The following is a 19054-nucleotide window of genomic DNA, read 5'->3' as shown; positions in this document are numbered from 1 at the left end:
GCAGCCTACGTTCCTTACCCTCCGGAGATTCGCTCCCTGGTTGCCGACTACCAGTCCGACCTGCTGTCCGTGGACTGGACCGTGAACTCCACGTCGATGCTGGACGGGGTGAAGCTGACCTGCGAGATGAACGTGCTGCGAGGAGAGAAGCTGCTGGCCCTGAATGTAGGTTCCTGTGTGAACAACGCCCAGGTCTCATACATCTACACTGATGTATGGGAGGGTATATAACCTGTATACAGAGGGAGATGTAGCGGTATAGATCCCTCCTCCGCGGCGGCATCGGCACAGCACTTGTCCAGAAGGGAAGACTAATGTGCTGCAGACTCATTGCTGGAGCCTGATGGAGAATGGACCCCGACCGCCAGCTGTGATCCCCCTACATTACAAATTAGAAAACAAAATCATCTCACTCCACAGTGTCCACTAGCCCACCAGGTGTAAAGCACCGAATTACTCTAGACCACCAGGTGTAAAGCACCGAATTACTCTAGACCACCAGGTGTTAGAGCACCGAATTACTCTAGACCACCAGGTGTAGAGCAGCGAATTAACTCTAGACCACCAGGTGTAGAGCACCGAATTACTCTAGACCACCAGGTGTAGAGCACCGAATTACTCTAGACCACCAGGTGTAGAGCACCGAATTACTCTAGACCACCAGGTGTAAAGCACCGAATTACTCTAGACCACCAGGTGTAAAGCACCGAATTACTCTAGACCACCAGGTGTAAAGCACTGAATTACTCTAGACCACCAGGTGTAAAGCACTGAATTACTCTAGACCACCAGGTGTAAAGCACCGAATTACTCTAGACCACCAGGTGTAAAGCACCGAATTACTCTAGGACCACCAGGTGTAAAGCATCGAATTACTCTAGACCACCAGGTGTAAAGCATCTGAATTACTCTAGACCACCAGGTGTAAAGCATTCGAATTACTCTAGACCACCAGGTGTAAAGCACCGAATTACTCTAGACCACCAGGTGTAAAGCACCGAATTACTCTAGACCACAGGTGTAAAGCACCGAATTACTCTAGGCCACCAGGTGTAAAGCACCGAATTACTCTAGGCCACCAGGTGTAAAGCACCGAATTACTCTAGGCCACACAGGTGTAAAGCACCGAATTACTCTAGACCCCAGGTGTAAAGCACCGAATTACTCTAGACCACCAGGTGTAAAGCACCGAATTACTCTAGGCCACCAGGTGTAAAGCACCGAATTACTCTAGGCCACCAGGTGTAAAGACCGAATTACTCTAGGCCACCAGGTGTAAAGCACCGAATTACTCTAGACCACCAGGTGTAGAAGCACCGAATTACTCTAGACCACCAGGTGTAAAGCACCGAATTACTCTAGGCCACCAGGTGTAAAGCACCGAATTACTCTAGGCCACCAGGTTGTAAAGCACCGAATTACTCTAGGCCACCAGGTGTAAAGCACCGAATTACTCTAGACCACCAGGTGTAAAGCACCGAATTACTCTAGACCACCAGGTGTAAAGCACCGAATTACTCTAGACCACCAGGTGTAAAGCACCGAATTACTCTAGACCACCAGGTGTAGAGCACCGAATTACTCTAGACCACCAGGTGTAAAGCACTGAATTACCTTTAGACCACCAGGTGTAAAGCACTGAATTACTCTAGACCACCAGGTGTAAAGCACTGAATTACTCTAGACCACCAGGTGTAAAGCACTGAATTACTCTAGACCACCAGGTGTAAAGCACTGAATTACTCTAGACCACCAGTGTAAAGCACTGAATTACTCTAGACCACCAGGTGTAAAGCATCGAATTACTCTAGACCACCAGGTGTAGAGCACCGAATTACTCTAGGCCACCAGGTGTAGAGCACCGAATTACTCTAGACCACCAGGGGTAGAGCACCGAATTACTCTAGACCACCAGGGGTTAGAGCACCGAATTACTCTAGGCCACCAGGGGTAGAGCACCGAATTACTCTAGGCCACCAGGGGTAGAGCACCGAATTACTCTAGGCCACCAGGGTAGAGCACCGAATTAACTCTAGGCCACCAGGGGTAGAGCACCGAATTACTCTAGGCCACCAGGGAAAAATATCATTCCTCCAGTGTACTGTAGACCACTGGGTTTTAACTCCTTATTCACTTTACACCACCAGGGAACAAATTATCTGTACACCAGATATTATCCCATTAGATAGACCGCCTTGTTTTTAACCCCCTTTGTTAGTTTGTGCCCTGGTGTTCTAGAGTTGGCAGGAAGGCTTTGCACATGGTGGCCCAGAGTATATAATGACTTGTTATTGCACCCGGTGATCTCGTATACACTGGGGAGCAGGATTTTGTTCCCTGGTGGCCTACAGTAAATCATGGGTTGAAACCTTATGGTCTGCTGTGTATTGGTGGGTGGTCAATATTTGGTTTCCCCCGGACCCTACAGTAAATAAGGGCCTAAACCTGGTGGTCAGTGTTAAAAATTAAAAGGTGATAGTTTGCTCCCTTACATTTTGAAGTTATCACCCCCTCTAATGTAACTTAGACTACAGATTTTTTTTACTGTAGGCTCCAGGGAAAAAATTTACCCCACCAACAACAACAGGCCACCAGGGAAGTAATCACTGCCCCCCTCACCCCTCCGTACACTGGATCACTAGGCCACCAGGGAAGTAATCACTGCCCCCCTCACCCCTCCGTACACTGGATCACTAGGCCACCAGGGAAGTAATCACTGTCCCCCTCACCCCTCCGTACACTGGATCACTAGGCCACCAGGGAAGTAATCACTGCCCCCCTCACCCCTCCGTACACTGGATCACTAGGCCACCAGGGAAGTAATCACTGCCCCCCTCGCCCCTCCGTACACTGGATCACTAGGCCACCAGGAAAGTAATCACTGCCCCCCTCACCCCTCCGTACACTGGATCACTAGGCCACCAGGGAAGTAATCACTGCCCCCCTCGCCCCTCCGTACGCTGGATCACTAGGCCACCAGGGAAGTAATCACTGCCCCCCTCACCCCTCTATACGCTGGATCACTAGGCCACCAGGAAAGTAATCACTGCCCCCCTCACCCCTCCGTACACTGGATCACTAGGCCACCAGGGAAGTAATCACTGCCCCCCTCGCCCCTCCGTACGCTGGATCACTAGGCCACCAGGAAAGTAATCACTACTCCCCCTCACCCCTCCGTACACTGGATCACTAGGCCTATGTCTTAACCTTCCCACCCGCCCTCTTATTAACTCTAGACCAGCAAAGAGCAATCTATCATCCCTCAGATGTATCCTGTAGGTTTTAGCCCCTTTTACTCTAGACCACCAGGGAACAAATTCACTGTCTAGACATAATCAAAATATCTCCAATAACTAATAATATATAAATTTACTGTCGCATCCAACTGGAGTAATATATTAAAATATATCCCCCTAAAGATTACCTCTACCCTGTGCAACTGGTTGACAGCTTGGGGTGTAGGTTACATTAAGGGGTCCCACGTTCCCTGGTGGTCTGGAGTACAGGACGTTGGATTTTGTTGGTAATCTATCCCCATTTTCCGGGTCACAGACTTTTCTTTTCTCCCTGCAGGAGACGGTGGTAGAACATTGGTTTCCTCATGTCAGGACTTTCCACTGGGAATGGAAGTCGGATTTCCCTTTAAATTGCACCTCGCACTCGGTGAGGGTCCGCTGCTTCGTGCACGAAGAACACTATAATGGTGAAAGGAGGCCGAGCGGCTGGAGCGCCACCAAAACCGTCAACGGTAACGGTGCCTTTCATGGGGACTTAGCAGATTAATGCAGCCGTGGGAAAAATGGCGTCATGTTTCATTGGATGATGTATGTGTGGCGGTAGAGGGCAGTATGGTGCACTATGTGGCGGTGCACAGGGTCACTATGGATTCATATAGCAAGTAGGTGGAGGTGCTGTGATGGTGCTCTCGGGCTCACGCTCATCTCTCCGTCGTCCACAGGTAGCAGCGATGAAAGTGAAGACGAAGGTAACATTTTTCCTGAGGACATCACCGTTCTCGTCGGCTCCGATGTGAATTTCTGCTGTAAGCTGAAAAGCGGAAACCAAATCGAATTCATACAGTTCAAGTCCTCCAAGTATCCGCTGGTGGATCTGGGAGACGGCATCGCAGGGATCCAGCTAAAAAGTCTCCCGATGTCCCACTCCAGCGGAGACAATATGTTCTGCAACCCTCACGAGAAGCAGTACATCGTCGGAACCGTGGTCTTTGTGGGTTGTAAGTATCGAAGTCGTGTCCTTCCGATGCAAAACAGTAGAGATGAGCGAATTGTGTCTGCCAGGATCCAGCGGTCAGGTCAGTAATCCGTGGCCAAAAGACGGGAGCTGAGGGATCCACCTCCTACATGTCGGCATCCACTGCCGGACCGACGTAATGTCATCGTTATGGTGTGACGTACAGACAGGATCCCTCCAGGCTGGGCAGTAAAGGGGGAACCAGGAATGCAAACAGGACGAGCGATCTCAGGGGTCCTGTCCAGCAGTCTCAGACTACTGACCTTTCCCTAGACCACCAGGGTCCTGCAAGACGCTGCGCTCATTTCTGTTAATCCGTCATTTCTCTTCTGTTCCATATTTCAGAATTGCTTCATCCAAACAAATTGGATTCATAACTGCTCGGTCGTCTGGAGGCACGGCCATCTGTGTTTCCTGTCTCTTTCCTCCTTTTTGCCTTTCTCCTTTTTGCCTTTCTCCTTTTTGCCTTTCTCCTTTTTGCCTTTCTCCTTTTTGCCTTTCTCCTTTTTGCCTTTCTCCTTTTTGCCTTTCTCCTTTTTGCCTTTCTCCTTTTTGCCTTTCTCCTTTTTGCCTTTCTCCTTTTTGCCTTTCTCCTTTTTGCCTTTCTCCTTTTTGCCTTTCTCCTTTTTGCCTTTCTCCTTTTTGCCTTTCTCCTTTTTGCCTTTCTCCTTTTTGCCTTTCTCCTTTTTGCCTTTCTCCTTTTTGCCTTTCTCCTTTTTGCCTTTCTCCTTTTTGCCTTTCTCCTTTTTGCCTTTCTCCTTTTTGCCTTTCTCCTTTTTGCCTTTCTCCTTTTTGCCTTTCTCCTTTTTCCCGAAGAGCCATCTCGCTCTCACACTCAGGCTCTCCATCTTATTTTTTATTTTTTTTTTTTTGGGGGGGTGGGGGAGGATACCATTATGGGGTACATACAACGTTTGATTTCACTTTACTCCATTGTTTTGCTGAAGTGAACTGAAGCGGCCGTTGTGCAATCTTTTTTTTTTCATCGTTTACCGCGTACAATGAATATTCTGAGTGGGCGACTCTGCGCTGTTACAGCTGCAACAAAACAAAATGTTTCGGGGGTTTGGGACTTGCGATCACATGAAGCTTTTCCTGTTTACTGCAACGTTAAACTGTAAAATTAACAATCCCCTGTGGAGTCAGTGATGTGATTGTCTGCAGCGGTCACAGACATGTACGTGATGTTATTTATCAGCACAAGGTTATGTTGTCGCGTTTAGATCCAGAGTTGTAGTGACACCTGCTGGATGGTGGGAGTATTACTTTTACTTCCAGTTTTCAGACGTGCCATAAACCAAGACTCTGGGCTCGGTGAAGAGAAGACGATGGCGGAAATAATTCTTAGAGGAATTTTCTAGAACGCTCAACCCAATAAATCTGGGAATGTGATCTGTTCGGCCTTCGTTCATCTGCTGCATTTGTTATGCGCAGTAATAGTGAATTCACCTCTCGCAGATCCTCCTGACACGCCCCAGGATTTCAGCTGTGAAGCCCGGCACCTCAAAGTGATCAACTGTACCTGGAAGGCTGGAAGAGACACCGGACTGTACGGTGTGGACCGCGGGACAAAATACACCCTGTACGAAAGGTAAAATCCACATTTCTTCATACCAGTAGATAAAGGTATGTGGAAAACTCCATGTGTGTAATTTTTTTTAGTATTAAACAATTTTTTCAATTGGGTTTGATTTGTGAATTATGCACAGTTTGCTTTCTAAAGCAATTTATATTGGCAACTGAAGAAGGATGTAACTGAAAAACTATCAGCGAGCTTTCTCCTCAGCTTACTTATGGGCACAAAGTGGAGCTCCACTTTCATGTGTTGGTAACTCAGCTCAGAGGAAGAACAATGAGGATTAGAAAGTCCCCCCCCATCAGAACAAGCTCACTGTGGGATCCTCAGTTAACTCATTCTACAGCCATCAACATAGAGGTCATTGAAGGCAAAACTATGCAAATTTTTTTAATGAAATCCAATTGCCGAAATGATTGCATGTGCGTAAGAAAAAAAATACTGTCCCCAAAGGTGAACAACCCCTTTAAAGTGATATTCCAGACAGATACCTGCTAATCACACACGAGTACCCCTTTTAGGCATGATCCACAGCGTGAAAAAAAGTGGGAAATTTTCTGGTAACGAGGTGACTGATTGATACTTTAGGTTCTCGGGAGTTAACATTTCGTGTTCCGAATTTCGAAAAGATCAGGATGAATTCAACTGCAGCTACGACATAAAGAGGGAGCAGGAGCTGCACCAATTCCTGCTCCTCGCTGCAAATCCATTGGGAACCTCCAACGCCTCCTTCACCATTAATGTCACCGACAGAAGTAAGTGCGGGGTCATCACCGGGAACGTAGCCCTTTTTAAGTTGGGGCTTCATTTGATACTTTCTTTACAGCTTTCACATGTCTTGGAAATATCTTGAATATTTGTTTTTCCTTTTTTTTAAGCATCAGATTGTTACATTGTAGTTTGTTTTTTGTTATTTTTATTGTTACTTTTCGTCCAATCACTATTGTTTTTCAAATTTTTTTTTTCCCAGTTCACCCTCTGCCTATCGAGAAGCTGAACATCGCCACCGGTACCAGCGAGGTTTACCTCTCCTGGGTCCTGCCTGGAACTTATACTTCTGTCAATCTATTGTGTGAAGTTGAAGTCAAGCCGAAGCACGGAGAGCCAGAGACGGTAAGAACCGATCCATTGTATCAGTTGGCACTTGCCACCAGGGGGCGCTCATGTCCCAGATTTTTTTTTTTTTGCCTAATCCTTGCCATCCACCAGTGTTTGGGATTTTTTATATATATATATATATATATATATATATATATATATATATATATATATATATTATATTATATTATATTATATTATATTATATTATATTATATTATATTATATTATATTATATTATATTATATTATATTATATTATATTATATTATATTATATTATATTTATTTATATATATATATATATATATATATATATATATATATATATAGCCGGGATTGGAGCAAACTCTCATTTTGGCTGTTTAACCGCTTTAGATGCTGCAGCCAAAAGTGACTGCGGCATCTAAGGAGTTTACCCTGAAAAATTAGCCAAATCTGCACATTTTGTAGCATTATAATGTCTCCTCTAACGATTGTCTTTTTCAGCGCAATTGTACTCTGCAAGGGTCAGTAAAAGATTCCCATTACCACTGTGACATCAACAACCTCCACCCCTATCACGTCTACGACTTTCGGGTTCGATGTGCATCTTACGATCATTTTTGGAAGTGGGGCGATTGGAGCCGCGCCAAGGAGCACAGCACCTTGACTGCCGGTAGGGCGCCGATCCCTCTATGGGGTGTGTCTGGTACCCATGGCGGTCCCACGTCAACGTTGAACCCCTAAGCCTTGTCTCTACCTGTATAGAACAGCTTGACCGGAGGAGGAGGACTTTATTATTTTTTATTTTTTTCTGTTCACAGCCCCTTTGAAAAAGCTGGATATTTGGAGAGAGATTCTGTGGAGCCCAGAAGGGCGTAAGATTGCAGTTTTTTGGAAGGTAAGCCACTAGATCTTCAGTTTTCCAACTTCTGTCACCCACCGTTACAAATTGGAAGTAGGTTATTAGTAAGCAGGTGACATCTTATCCCGACAGCCGGGATTGGAGATGAGAACTCTGATCCTAGCTTCTTGATGCAATCTATGGCATCCTCGGCATGTCAGTCTGCAGACGAGGCAATTACTTCAACAAAGGCCAAGAGGTTCTGGGGGTACAGATGTCGCAATAGATGCAGACGTAGCGCCCACATTTTTCACAGCGCTGTACAGAGATCAGGGATGAGCATTGCTGTCGGTGCTGACAGTCTGACCCGTCTCTTCCAGCGTTTCACTGACCGAGAAGCTAATGGAAAAGTGGTCGCTTATAGAGTGACGTGGAGACCACTGCATGGTGCGGACGCAACCCAGGAGACGCAAGTGACTGCAGACCAAAACAGGACCAGCATCGACCTGACCGACGAGCGGGATTACGAAATCACTGTGAGGGCCGTCAATTCTGCTGGGTCTTCCCCGCCATCCAGGATAACGACAGTGCTGCTGCCCAGTGGTGAGTGACCCGACATCAGAGCTGCGGGTGGCGACACCGGGAGAATAGTCTATCCACATCTGGAGCTGCAACGTGTCCGTCCGCTACAGATATTGCTGTGTGCATGAAAACCAAGTATATTGGGTATATGCACAATGACACAAAGGGATCAGAATAGCAGTGTATTCCCCAGTTGCCGGCAACTTGGTGCCCCAATGAAGCAGAGCTTCATAGAAGACCATTATTTTTACTATTGATTGCAATACTGTGGACATATAGTAGATATTGCCTGCGATCGTAGGTTCAAGTCCCCTATAGAGACTGAAAAATAAAGTGGAATATTGAAAAAAAAGTTTTAAGAAAGTTTGAATCACATCTTTTTTCCCATGCACAAATTAAAAAAAAGTTAACATTTTATACATATTTGATATCACCAAGTCCGTAAAGGTCTGAACTATATAAATAATAAATGTGTCTAAATTTTTTATTTTTTTTTGGTCACCCCCCCAAAAAAAAATGTTTTAAGTATCTTAAAATGATACGAATAAAAACTACAGATCACTGCTCAAAAAAACAAGCCCTTACTTTGCTCCATCTTCGGAAAAAAAAAAGAAAAAGTTATGGAAAATAGTGACACAAGCACAAACTTTTTAAAAGGTTCAGTATTCATTGTAAACCGCTAAAGTAAAAAAATAAAAAATACCTCTAAGGGGGCGACTATTAAATGCGGTAAAAAGTGAAAAAAAAGTTTTAAAAAATACACCATTTCAAATCACATCCCCCATTAAACAATGACACATATTTGGTTATCGCTGCATCCGTAAAAGTCCGATCTATCCAAATATAAAATACATTAATCCGATTGGTAAACAGCAGAACAGGGAAAATATCAAAATTAATTTTTTTTGGTCGCCGCAACATTGCAATAAAATGCAATAAGAAGCGATATAAACATCGTATCTTCCCCGAGATGGTATCAATTAAAACGTCAGCTCAGGTCGCAAAAGATAAGCCCTCATCCAGCCCGATATCCTGAAAAATGGAGACACTACAGGTCTCGGAATATGGCGACACAAGCAAACTATTATTATTATTTATTTTATTTTGTTTTTTTCTAATTTACGGGTTTTTTTTATCCACTTAAATAAAAAAAGAACCCATACATGTTTGGTATCTGCGAACTCGTAATGACCTGGATAATTATATTGCCCGGTCAGTTTTACTGTATAGTGAACATGGTAAATAAAAAAAAAAAAACAATTGTGAAATTGCACTTTTTTTGCAATTTCGAAACGCCTGGAATTTTTTTCCCACTTTCTAGTGCATCGCATGATAAAATGAACGGTGTCACTCAAATGTACAACTAAGTGTGGCCGATACCTCACCGCTGAAAGTGATTGCATTTTCTATAAATTTTTAGGTTTTGCCCAAGTCTCCTTGTTTTTGTCTTTATGGTATTTTTGTTTTACTTTTTTTCTTGCTTCTAGAGGTCGCAGTGGAGCAGATTGATGGGGACGGCAACGGCATTAACATCACGTGGAGACGAGACCCGAATGCTTCCTGCGGATATTTGGTGAAGTGGGTCCCGTCCAGTCACCCCCTAGATTCGTCGCTGATGTGGGAGAGGTTTTCCTCTAATTCTGCCAGCGGCTTCATCAGCTCACGTAAGAACATAAAGCATCTAATCTGGCTGGGTTCCTGTCAATCGGGGTGGATCACGCCTGGACCTCCACTACTGTCCGAGACCATTGTCTGTGGACATATCTGGTATTGAAACATTCTCTCTATAGCTGCAATACCAGCTGCCGCCATGAAGAAGCATGGCGCTGTTTCTAAAAGTTGCTTTTTTTTAGCTTTATACAACCTTTTTTTAATGATTGACTTACATTTATTAAGCCGTATATGCCATGTTTTGGCATTGACCTCGGCGCAAAAATGTTTTGTTTAAAGCGAGAGAGATTCGGGACGTATTTTGCAATTTTTTTGTTACCCCATCATCAGCACGTTAGAGGAGTCTGCTGAGATTCTCAATTCCTTTTTTAAGTAAGTTATGGGCATCATCAGTAGGCAGTGAGACCTCTGTGTCTGCGAGTGTTGGCTTCTCTTAGAATCACAGGACATCCATCTACATCCATTATGAGATTTATGTAACTTTATTTGTATCTGCATTCTCAGAACTTTTCCAACCTGGGCTGAAGTACAATGTATCACTGTACCGCTGTGAGAATGATGACCACCAGCTCCTGAAAGAAATGGTCATGTACTCCGAGGAACTAGGTGAGTAACATTACAAGACCCTGTAGCATATTGCTCCCTAACTAGTTGTAACCCAATGTTACAAAACTACAACTTCTATCAAGCTCTGAGAGTCACAGTGCTCACTGATACAGCAAATATAAGGGGACCGCTATGGGGACATCCCACCCCCCTATTTCTCTATAATGTCCATAAGTTCTAGTAGGGCACATTAACAGAAAAAATTGCTTATATGCTTATGAAAAATGAAAAAAATAATCTAAAATTTCACTAAGTGGCTTCATCCACCAATGTTATTGCTTGTGAAGCAATTTTTAGTATTTCATTGCTGCCATTTACATAACTGTGGTCAAGTCCACCACAGTGAAGGCTCACTGCTCCAACTAATAAAAAGGGACTGCTATGGGTACAAATAACTCCACTAAAGTCCTATGTCCTCATAGACCACAAGGACAGAAGTTGTCATAATGAGACAACCCCTTTTAACTGTGTTCTAGATTTGTTTCTATTAATGCTACTTAGTTGCTATGATGAGTTATTTTGTTTTTCAGAATCGAATGTCTAGAATTTTTGGCAGCGACCTAATAACTGCGCAATATGAAAACCTTCCTGTTGTATATTTACATTGCGTAATATTGGGGGTATACAAAACAGAGTTGAATGGGAAACCAAATTATTCCTCTTTTGCAAGGAACCCTTATTCACTGCTTTTCAGTAGTTACAAAACTACAACTCCCATTTTGAACTGAGAGCTAAAGACAGGTTTTGGTTTCTCACTTTTACTGTTTTGTGTAACCCGGATATTATGCAGTTATATAGCAGGAAGGATTTCATATAGCTCATTTATCAGTTCGCTACCAAAAATTCTATACTCTGGATTCCCAAAAACAAATACCTGCTACTAATTAGCGTTTAATATAAAAAATATATATATAAATAGATTTACATGGATTTTCTCATTACAACAATCTCTGTTCACTTTCACTATTAGGACTTCAGGGGGGTGATTTGCCCCCATAGCGGTCCCTTTTTATTAGCTGGAGCAATGACCTTTCACTATGGCGGACTTGGTCTTTAGTATTACTTGGCACATGAGCATGTTTTTTTCCTTTTTAATGCTAAAAACAATCTGTTTTCTCAGCTCCATTAGTGGCTCCAAATCTCACTATACAGGAGACAACGTCAAGTTCTGTACTGGTGAAATGGGAAGCTATATCTGAAGAAAACCTCCGAGGATTCCTTCAGGGTTACTTGTTCCATGTCGTGAAACAGCAAAATAACGCGTCCTCCACTAAGTCTGAGGATCTGGGTAATGAATATTAATGATTTTGCATGCTTCCCAAAGATCTGGATCCATAATTATGGTTCATTTGACGCTCCCCAAAAACTTCTCTGAAACTCTTGGCAAGTTTGCATAAGTAATGCACCTCTGCTGACCCATTTGTGGGGCCCCTATGATCACTTACCACTGTCCCTCTCCCACCCATCTCTGTATACATTTATAATCTGTAATAGAGTATTGAATAAAGTGTTAGCGGTGCCACATTTTTTAACTTTGTAGTTCGTCATACAGAGCCAAAAATTAAGAATATCACAGACCCAGCGGTGCGGATGTTAAAGATCCGAGATCTTCAGAGCGGAACAAGTTATAAACTGGGATTACAAGCATATACCAACGGAGGGATAGGTCCAGTCATATACTTCTCTGTTCTGACCAATGACAATGGTAAGTGCTTACTGTACTCCCCCCCCCCCAATGCTGATCCGGGGCCCCTACCTACCATATGCCATTTATAATGCTGGATTCTATTTATGGGGCCTTTTAGTTCTCTCGAGCACCGAGACCAGATGCAGCTGCGACCTCTGCACCCCCTATAGATTTTCCAATTTACTTTCATGAATAAAATCAACTTTTCCTTTTTCATGTTGATTTTCTCAAACTTTCTCCCCCAAAATTTTTTTTTTGTATTTTCCCCCTTTTTAAGAACGCCATGTGATTTATTTATTTTTTTTTTATACTTTTTTTTTTTTCTCCACCTACTTGGAATTTATTTTTCCCTGTTTTTGACACATTGTAAGGTAAAATGAATGGTGGCATTCAAAGGAAAAACTCGTCCTGGAAAAAACAAGCCCTTGTACTTCTATGGGGTGGGAAAAATAAAATCGTTATTGGTCTTGGAAGAAGGGGGAAGAAAAAACAAAGGCGCGAAAAAAAAATAGCATGTTCCTTTTACAGGGATTAAAGCCAAGGTGTGGGGTAGTTGAAGTCTTATTTAGGGCTGACACAGGGGCCTAATTTTTTCTTTGGAGAACCTGTCTGGTCAATAACATTTCCTGCCTATAAAGACGTTTTTCTTATATCTTTGCAGCGATCGGTATAATTCTCGCCATCCTAATCCCTATAGTGATTGTGGTTGTTCTCGTTATTGTCACCAGCGCCGTCTGCTACAAGAAAAGGGAATGGTAAGTAAAATAGGGTTATTTCTTTTTCCCCAGCAAAAAAAAATTCTGTTTGTCTGGAAACCGTCAGCAAACTGCTGTTGACAGATCTTCAACCTCTTGGTGTAGCCTGACAGATCTGAAAGTCGATCAGTACTCTAGAATAATCAAAGACCGGCGTTACCATTTTTTTTTTGCGAAAAGCAAAAATATTGTACTTTTTTTTTTTCTTTTATAATTTTGCCAATCAGGCGTTCAAATGATTTTGACTGTTCCAGATTTTATTTTATTTCTTTTTTTTGCATATTATTATTCTTTATCTCTCCCACTAGGATCAAAGAAACTTTTTATCCTGAAATTCCAAATCCAGAAAACAGTAAAGCTTTGCAGTTCCCAAAGAACGTCACTGAGGTAACGGCGCCCCCCATCGCGGTCCCCTTCCTACATAGAAGACAATTTAGGAAATCAGAAAATACATTATAACCTGCCAAAACTTTCCATTCAGCCCATTATTTTTTTTACTCTATAGTCGTTTGCAAAAATTAATAAATGCTCCAAAAATTATTATGTCAAATGCAGATATATGTAGTGTGCTCAGGAGCACCTTCCTCTAACAGTAGTGACAGGAGCAAACTCCGATTTGTGCTGTTTAACCGCTTAAATACCACTGTCAGAGATTGATATCATGCATGTTTTCTGATTTTAGTAACTTCCATAATTTCTCATCATGAGTCAGAAGTTTGTGATTGTTTATTTACAGGGGAGCAAAACCATTAAAACCCTGGAGATGAATCGGTGCACCCCCAGCAGTGTGGAAGTTGTGGAACCATTCCCGAAAATTCTGGACACGGAGCTTAACTCTCCGCTATCAGGCAGCGGTCAGACCCCGGAGGATAGCTCGGAGAGTCCGGAAGATAATCACACCGGAGTTATATATTCCCAGCCCACTCTACATGAAGACACATCCAATACAGTTCTCGATGGGTCTGCGTCACCATCTGTGGTCTATATCGATGTCCAGTCCATGTACCAGCCGCAGGCCGGGTCAGAAGAAGAGCTTGACGCTGACATTGCCGATGGAGCTGGATACAAACCTCAGATGCAGTTACCGATCACGACTGTGAATATGGACCACCAGGCGCCCACTGGAGATGACATGGTGGCATCTTCTGGGTATAGACCTCAGGGACACCCCAATACCTGGGCCGGGGATTCTCCAGGTTCTCCTACGTCTATGGGAAGTGAGAATGCTTCTTTCGGGAGCCCTTGTTCGGTGAACTCCAGACATTTCCTCATCCCTCCAGTGGACATTAAAGACCCCCTCAAACCGTCCCACGCAGGGTGGTCCATATCTTCCCTGTTTCAAAATAAGCAAGAGGAATGAGCATGGGCGACACCATCTATACCCGCGCCACCCAGCATGCCCCTCCAGCTGCTCATCAATGAAGGAGGTTTCGGTAGCCGGTGTCCATTGACTCAAGAGGGGAACTTGGGTTTTCGCATCTTACGGCATTAATTGTATCAATGCAATCATTGGTTCCTTCTCTTAAATGGCAAAAAGACCAATTTTTAAGGGATTTTACAGGTCATGAAGAACGTGCAAAAAATGTTACCATATGGCCTAGATGCTGCATTAATGTCTTCAGAAGTATAGCCGTCCACCTAGTTTTGGTTGTTCCAGTCCGGTGCCGCAGGGTGTGGTGCCCATAAATGTCCAGGTTGACTTGTGGTTGCTCATCATTGGTCATGGTGTTGGTTGAGGATGTCAATAGTCACATCAAGCTTCAAGTGGTCCGATATTTTTATTGTGGCTGCTCCTGGATTATTGGACTTGGCCCAAAGATAATGTTGCAACTGTGCACGCACGCCGTGGTCCAATTATTTCCATGTATGGGGTAATGTTGGACCTGTGGTGGTCCTGGTTTGTCAGATGTTGGGGAGGCTTTCCCGAGCTTCCAGACACATGTGATGGCTCTGGATTTTCTTCTGAATGGCCAGTCGTCCAGATATCGCAAAACAAAAATTTCAGTGATTTGTTTTATTTTTTTTTTAACAATTAGTTCCTGGTCACACTTTTCTGAAAGGGTCAACACCACTACACAGTAACCCCGAGCAATGAAAAGGGTTAACACTACATTCAAGGTCTTGAAGGAAGTGGCTGTCCTACTAATGTGACTTTAATATGTAGGAGTCTTTCCAAAATCGTGTGGGTTGTTTTATTTTTTTTTGCGGAAGGAATTTCCACATGTTTTTCACTTTTCTTCATCGCATTTTTTCCTCCTCCTCCCCCCCTCCCCCATTTCTGTGAAATTGTATCGGCTCGTCCTGTTTTTTTGTCAAAAGGTTTATGAATGTATTGCATTGGATATATTTTTTTTAAAGAACGCTACTTATTTTTATGGAGTTATATGATTTTTTTGTTACTTTTTGTGATATATTTCCTGGTGAACCCGTCGCACTTTTTAAAGCTCCTTTCACACTTGTGTTATGCAATATCCTCACTTCTGATTGCATTGAATGGCCTGCTGTCAATAATTTGCCACCATGACCAGAATTTGAGGGACCCTCCCATAAAGCGTTGGGATCCTGCATAACTCGTGTGATCAGATCCTTGGCAACAAATGTGAATCAAGATGTGTGAACGCTTCTGCTTTGCATTAGATTTAGTTGTTTTTTTTTTTTTATTTCCAACTCCTAGAAATTTGTGAAATTGGGTGGTCCGCATTTTACTTGAGTTATAACCTTGAAAATCATATTTCCGACTCACAGGTTACTTGTAGGTTTTTGCTTTGTCCTTTTTTTTTTTTTTTTTGCTTTTGCTTTGTCCTCTTTTTTTGCTTTTGCTTTGTCCTTTTTTTTTATTTTGCTTTGTCCTTTTTTTTTGCTTTGTCCTTTTTTTTTTGCTTTGTCCTTTTTTTTGCTTTGTCCTTTTTTTTGCTTTTTGCTTTGTCCTTTTTTTGCTTTGTCCTTTTTTTTGCTTTTTGCTCTGTCCTTTTTTTTGCTTTGTCCTTTTTTTATTGCTTTGTCCTTTTTTTTGCTTTGTCCTTTTTTTGCTTTGTCCTTTTTTTTGCTTTGTCCTTTTTTTTGCTTTGTCCTTTTTTTTGCTTTGTCCTTTTTTTTTTGCTTTGTCCTTTTTTTTTTGCTTTGTCCTTTTTTTTTTGCTTTGTTGCTTTGTCCTTTTTTATTGCTTTGTCCTTTTTTTTTTTTTTTTTTTTGCTTTGTCCTTTTTTTTTGCTTTGTCCTTTTTTTTGCTTTTGCTTTTTTTGTTTTTGTTTGCAACTGTCAAAGTTATCTAAAAAAAATTAGCCACTTGTGAACATAATTATTTCTCCAGCTAGAGCTCATCTACATCCACAGCGGAGATTTTCTTGTTTTGGTGGATAAATGTATTACTTTTGTTAGTTACTAATTAGAATGGACCTCACTGCAATGTGTGTGGTCCTCGCCGGGTATTCCAAGATCACAGCTGATCGCTCAGGATTTCTAACGGCGGACTACCAGTGATCAGTTGATCTGCCCACTAGCTTAAAAGTTTCTCACTACAGCAAACTTTTTTTTTTTTTTTTAATGTCCAAGTCCATTATCTTGTCCATAGAGGGCAGTATTCTAGTAGATCATTCTAGCCCAGTAAAGACTTTTATGGTTAAAGGGGCTTCAAAAATTCTGCAAGAGGTTCAGGATGTAGTAAAATTATCAACTTGTGGGAAATTCTGCTATAAGATGGGGTGTAAAAGTTGGGGGGAAGGCGAGTGTTTTGTTACCAAGGGCCAATTAGCAATTTTTTGGTTAAAGGACTCTACAAAAGCCTGTGTGAAACTTGACTTTTTGGGTTCAAATCTGGAGCAGAGCTGAATTCTGCTTTGGACTAACTGTATGTGATAACACCTTGGCTGTTCTGGGTTTTTAAAACCCTCCCCAATCAAATACCTGCGCTATTTTTTGAAAATTAAAGGGATTGTAGCCAATTTAGCAAGCCAGCACCTATAGGAATTATTGGGGTAACTCCAAAGGCTTCATGGGGGAAAAAAAGGTTAATGGGGTAACTTTATCATTATAAATTGGTCCGTTACGAACACCTGCATACCTAGTCATGTGACTAGACTATGTAATTGTATAGACCAATGAGTGGCGGAGCTGTCCCTTGATGTCTGTGTACTTATCAGATCCATGTTGACAAAGATCTATATCCTGTCCTTCTGTTTTATTTTGGGTTTGTTCCTGGACATTGATGCTTCCTTTTGATCACTTGCATCTGAAACTATTTTTGTTTCAATGTATCAAAAAATGTAACAACTTTTCAAACTGTCTTTACATTTAAAAATCAACTGTACAGAGTTCTACGTCTCCATGGTAACAGACTACAAACAAACTCTGTAGTCTGGTCCTGCTGTCATAGTCTCTTTTATCAGTCCCCTAGTCCCTGCTAATCCACTAAATGTTTGTCACCAGGAATTGGGGTAGATTGTTACTTCTTTCAGTCGTCTTCAGGGTTAGACTACATGGGGTTGTTTTGCAGTCTGTTACCATGGTGACACATAGGTCTGTGCAAGAGATGCAGACCCCCAAATAATAGTATTTTATTACAGACTATTTGCAAAATTGCCTTTTTTTATGTATTGGAGTAAAACAAAAATCAGTTGTTAAAGAAGACATGGTCGGCATCTAACGTCATTTTACTTCGCCATTTTTGGGGAAGTAGAGACTGTTGCACTTTAAGAGTGAGGTTGATGTATCTTCATATTCTTTTATCTATTTTTTTTTATAAAAAATGATATAGAAGTCTGTTTTTCTCCCATTGATATAAATGGGGCTATAATGTTCCTTTAAATTTAAAGGGACTGTCCAGAACTAGCAGAAATGGAATGTGTTTTTTTCCCAAAAACGATACAATGTCTGTGGGCCATGTCTGGTATTGCAGCTCAGCCTTAGTCACTTAGTTGCTGCAATACCAGACGTGGCCTTCAGGCTAGAGTGGCGCCATCTGGTGAGAAGAAAAAAAAAAAAAGCCAGACTCTTGCTAAAACAACTCCCTTAAACACCAGAAAGTTTTCTAATAACTGGTCAGAGAATATGTATTGGTGCACATTCCCTTTTAATCTGAAGAGTTTTCACTTTCTCCCTCTCATCCTGATATTTTCTACTTTCTGTTAAAATCGAGCTATACAATGTGTCTTTATTTTTGCATAGAAGTATTATTTTTATAAAATTTTTAGTCTTTAGTGATATTTTATCTACTGATTTTTTTTTTCTCACTTTTTTTGTGGCCTTGCACTGTAGATAGGGTTTTTTAAAGTTACACACAACACATAAAATTTATAGATTTTTTATTGGCTATTTTTATTTTACATTTTTGCTGTCTTATGACATTTTTGATGACTTTTGCTACTAACTTGTTTTTGTTTTTTCTTTGTTAGTCAAAATTATTTAAAGTGATTGTTCAGGTAAACTGGTTATTTATGACTACAGGAATGAGATGGCAAGATTAAAAAAATATATGTAGAATTTTTGTACACTAATTAATTATCTTTTAGTTTTAAACTACTATTCAATTTTTCATTGTTTGCAATATCTTTGCTTGCTGTCTGCGAACGAGAACACTCTTCAATTTAAAGGCAGTAACTCTGTACATTGCTCGTCCTACTCTCAGCTGATACAATGCATCCAGTGCAGACAATTCTCTTTGAGCGAAACATCCCGGACTCCAGACTGATACATTGTAACAATCCAGCAGATCTCACAGAGCATTGTCCACACTGGATATAATTGTAATTAAGTCTCATCTGTGAGAAGTATTAGCTAAATGAGATTTAGATGGAGCTGCACTGATCCCTCTGCTGGTTTGTTACAATGTATCAGTCTGGAATCTGGGTTGTTTAGCTCACAGAGCATTGTTCACAATGGAAATAATTATTATAAAGTCTCATCTGTGAGAAGTATTAGCTCTAAATGGGATTTAGATGAAGCTGCACTGATCCCTCTGCTGGATTGTTACAATCAGTCTGGATTCTGGGATGTTTAGCTCACAGAG

The 19054-nt window shown here is 41.9% G+C and overlaps 1 protein-coding gene across 1 annotated transcript in view; it reads left to right on the top strand.

Moving 5' to 3' along the window:
- Positions 1–15425, top strand: part of LIFR (LIF receptor subunit alpha) — a 51828-nt gene extending 36403 nt beyond the window's left edge. The window contains 16 exon segments of the mRNA XM_073681860.1: positions 5–165; positions 3574–3748; positions 3959–4234; positions 5710–5842; positions 6416–6582; positions 6798–6940; positions 7413–7581; positions 7730–7806; positions 8130–8352; positions 9819–9995; positions 10507–10608; positions 11729–11896; positions 12149–12313; positions 12957–13050; positions 13359–13437; positions 13787–15425. Coding sequence (XP_073537961.1) covers positions 5–165; positions 3574–3748; positions 3959–4234; positions 5710–5842; positions 6416–6582; positions 6798–6940; positions 7413–7581; positions 7730–7806; positions 8130–8352; positions 9819–9995; positions 10507–10608; positions 11729–11896; positions 12149–12313; positions 12957–13050; positions 13359–13437; positions 13787–14410 — 2933 coding nt within the window. The 3' untranslated portion in view covers positions 14411–15425.
- The last annotated feature ends 3629 nt before the right edge of the window (positions 15426–19054 follow it).

The sequence above is a fragment of the Phyllobates terribilis genome, unplaced genomic scaffold (assembly GCF_046119375.1).
Source record: "Phyllobates terribilis strain yellow unplaced genomic scaffold, ASM4611937v1 Scaffold_1__5_contigs__length_1240528914, whole genome shotgun sequence".
Lineage (NCBI taxonomy): Eukaryota > Metazoa > Chordata > Amphibia > Anura > Dendrobatidae > Phyllobates > Phyllobates terribilis.
The sequence above is the reverse complement of the archived record's forward strand: the minus strand, read 5'-3'. Positions and strand labels throughout refer to the sequence as shown.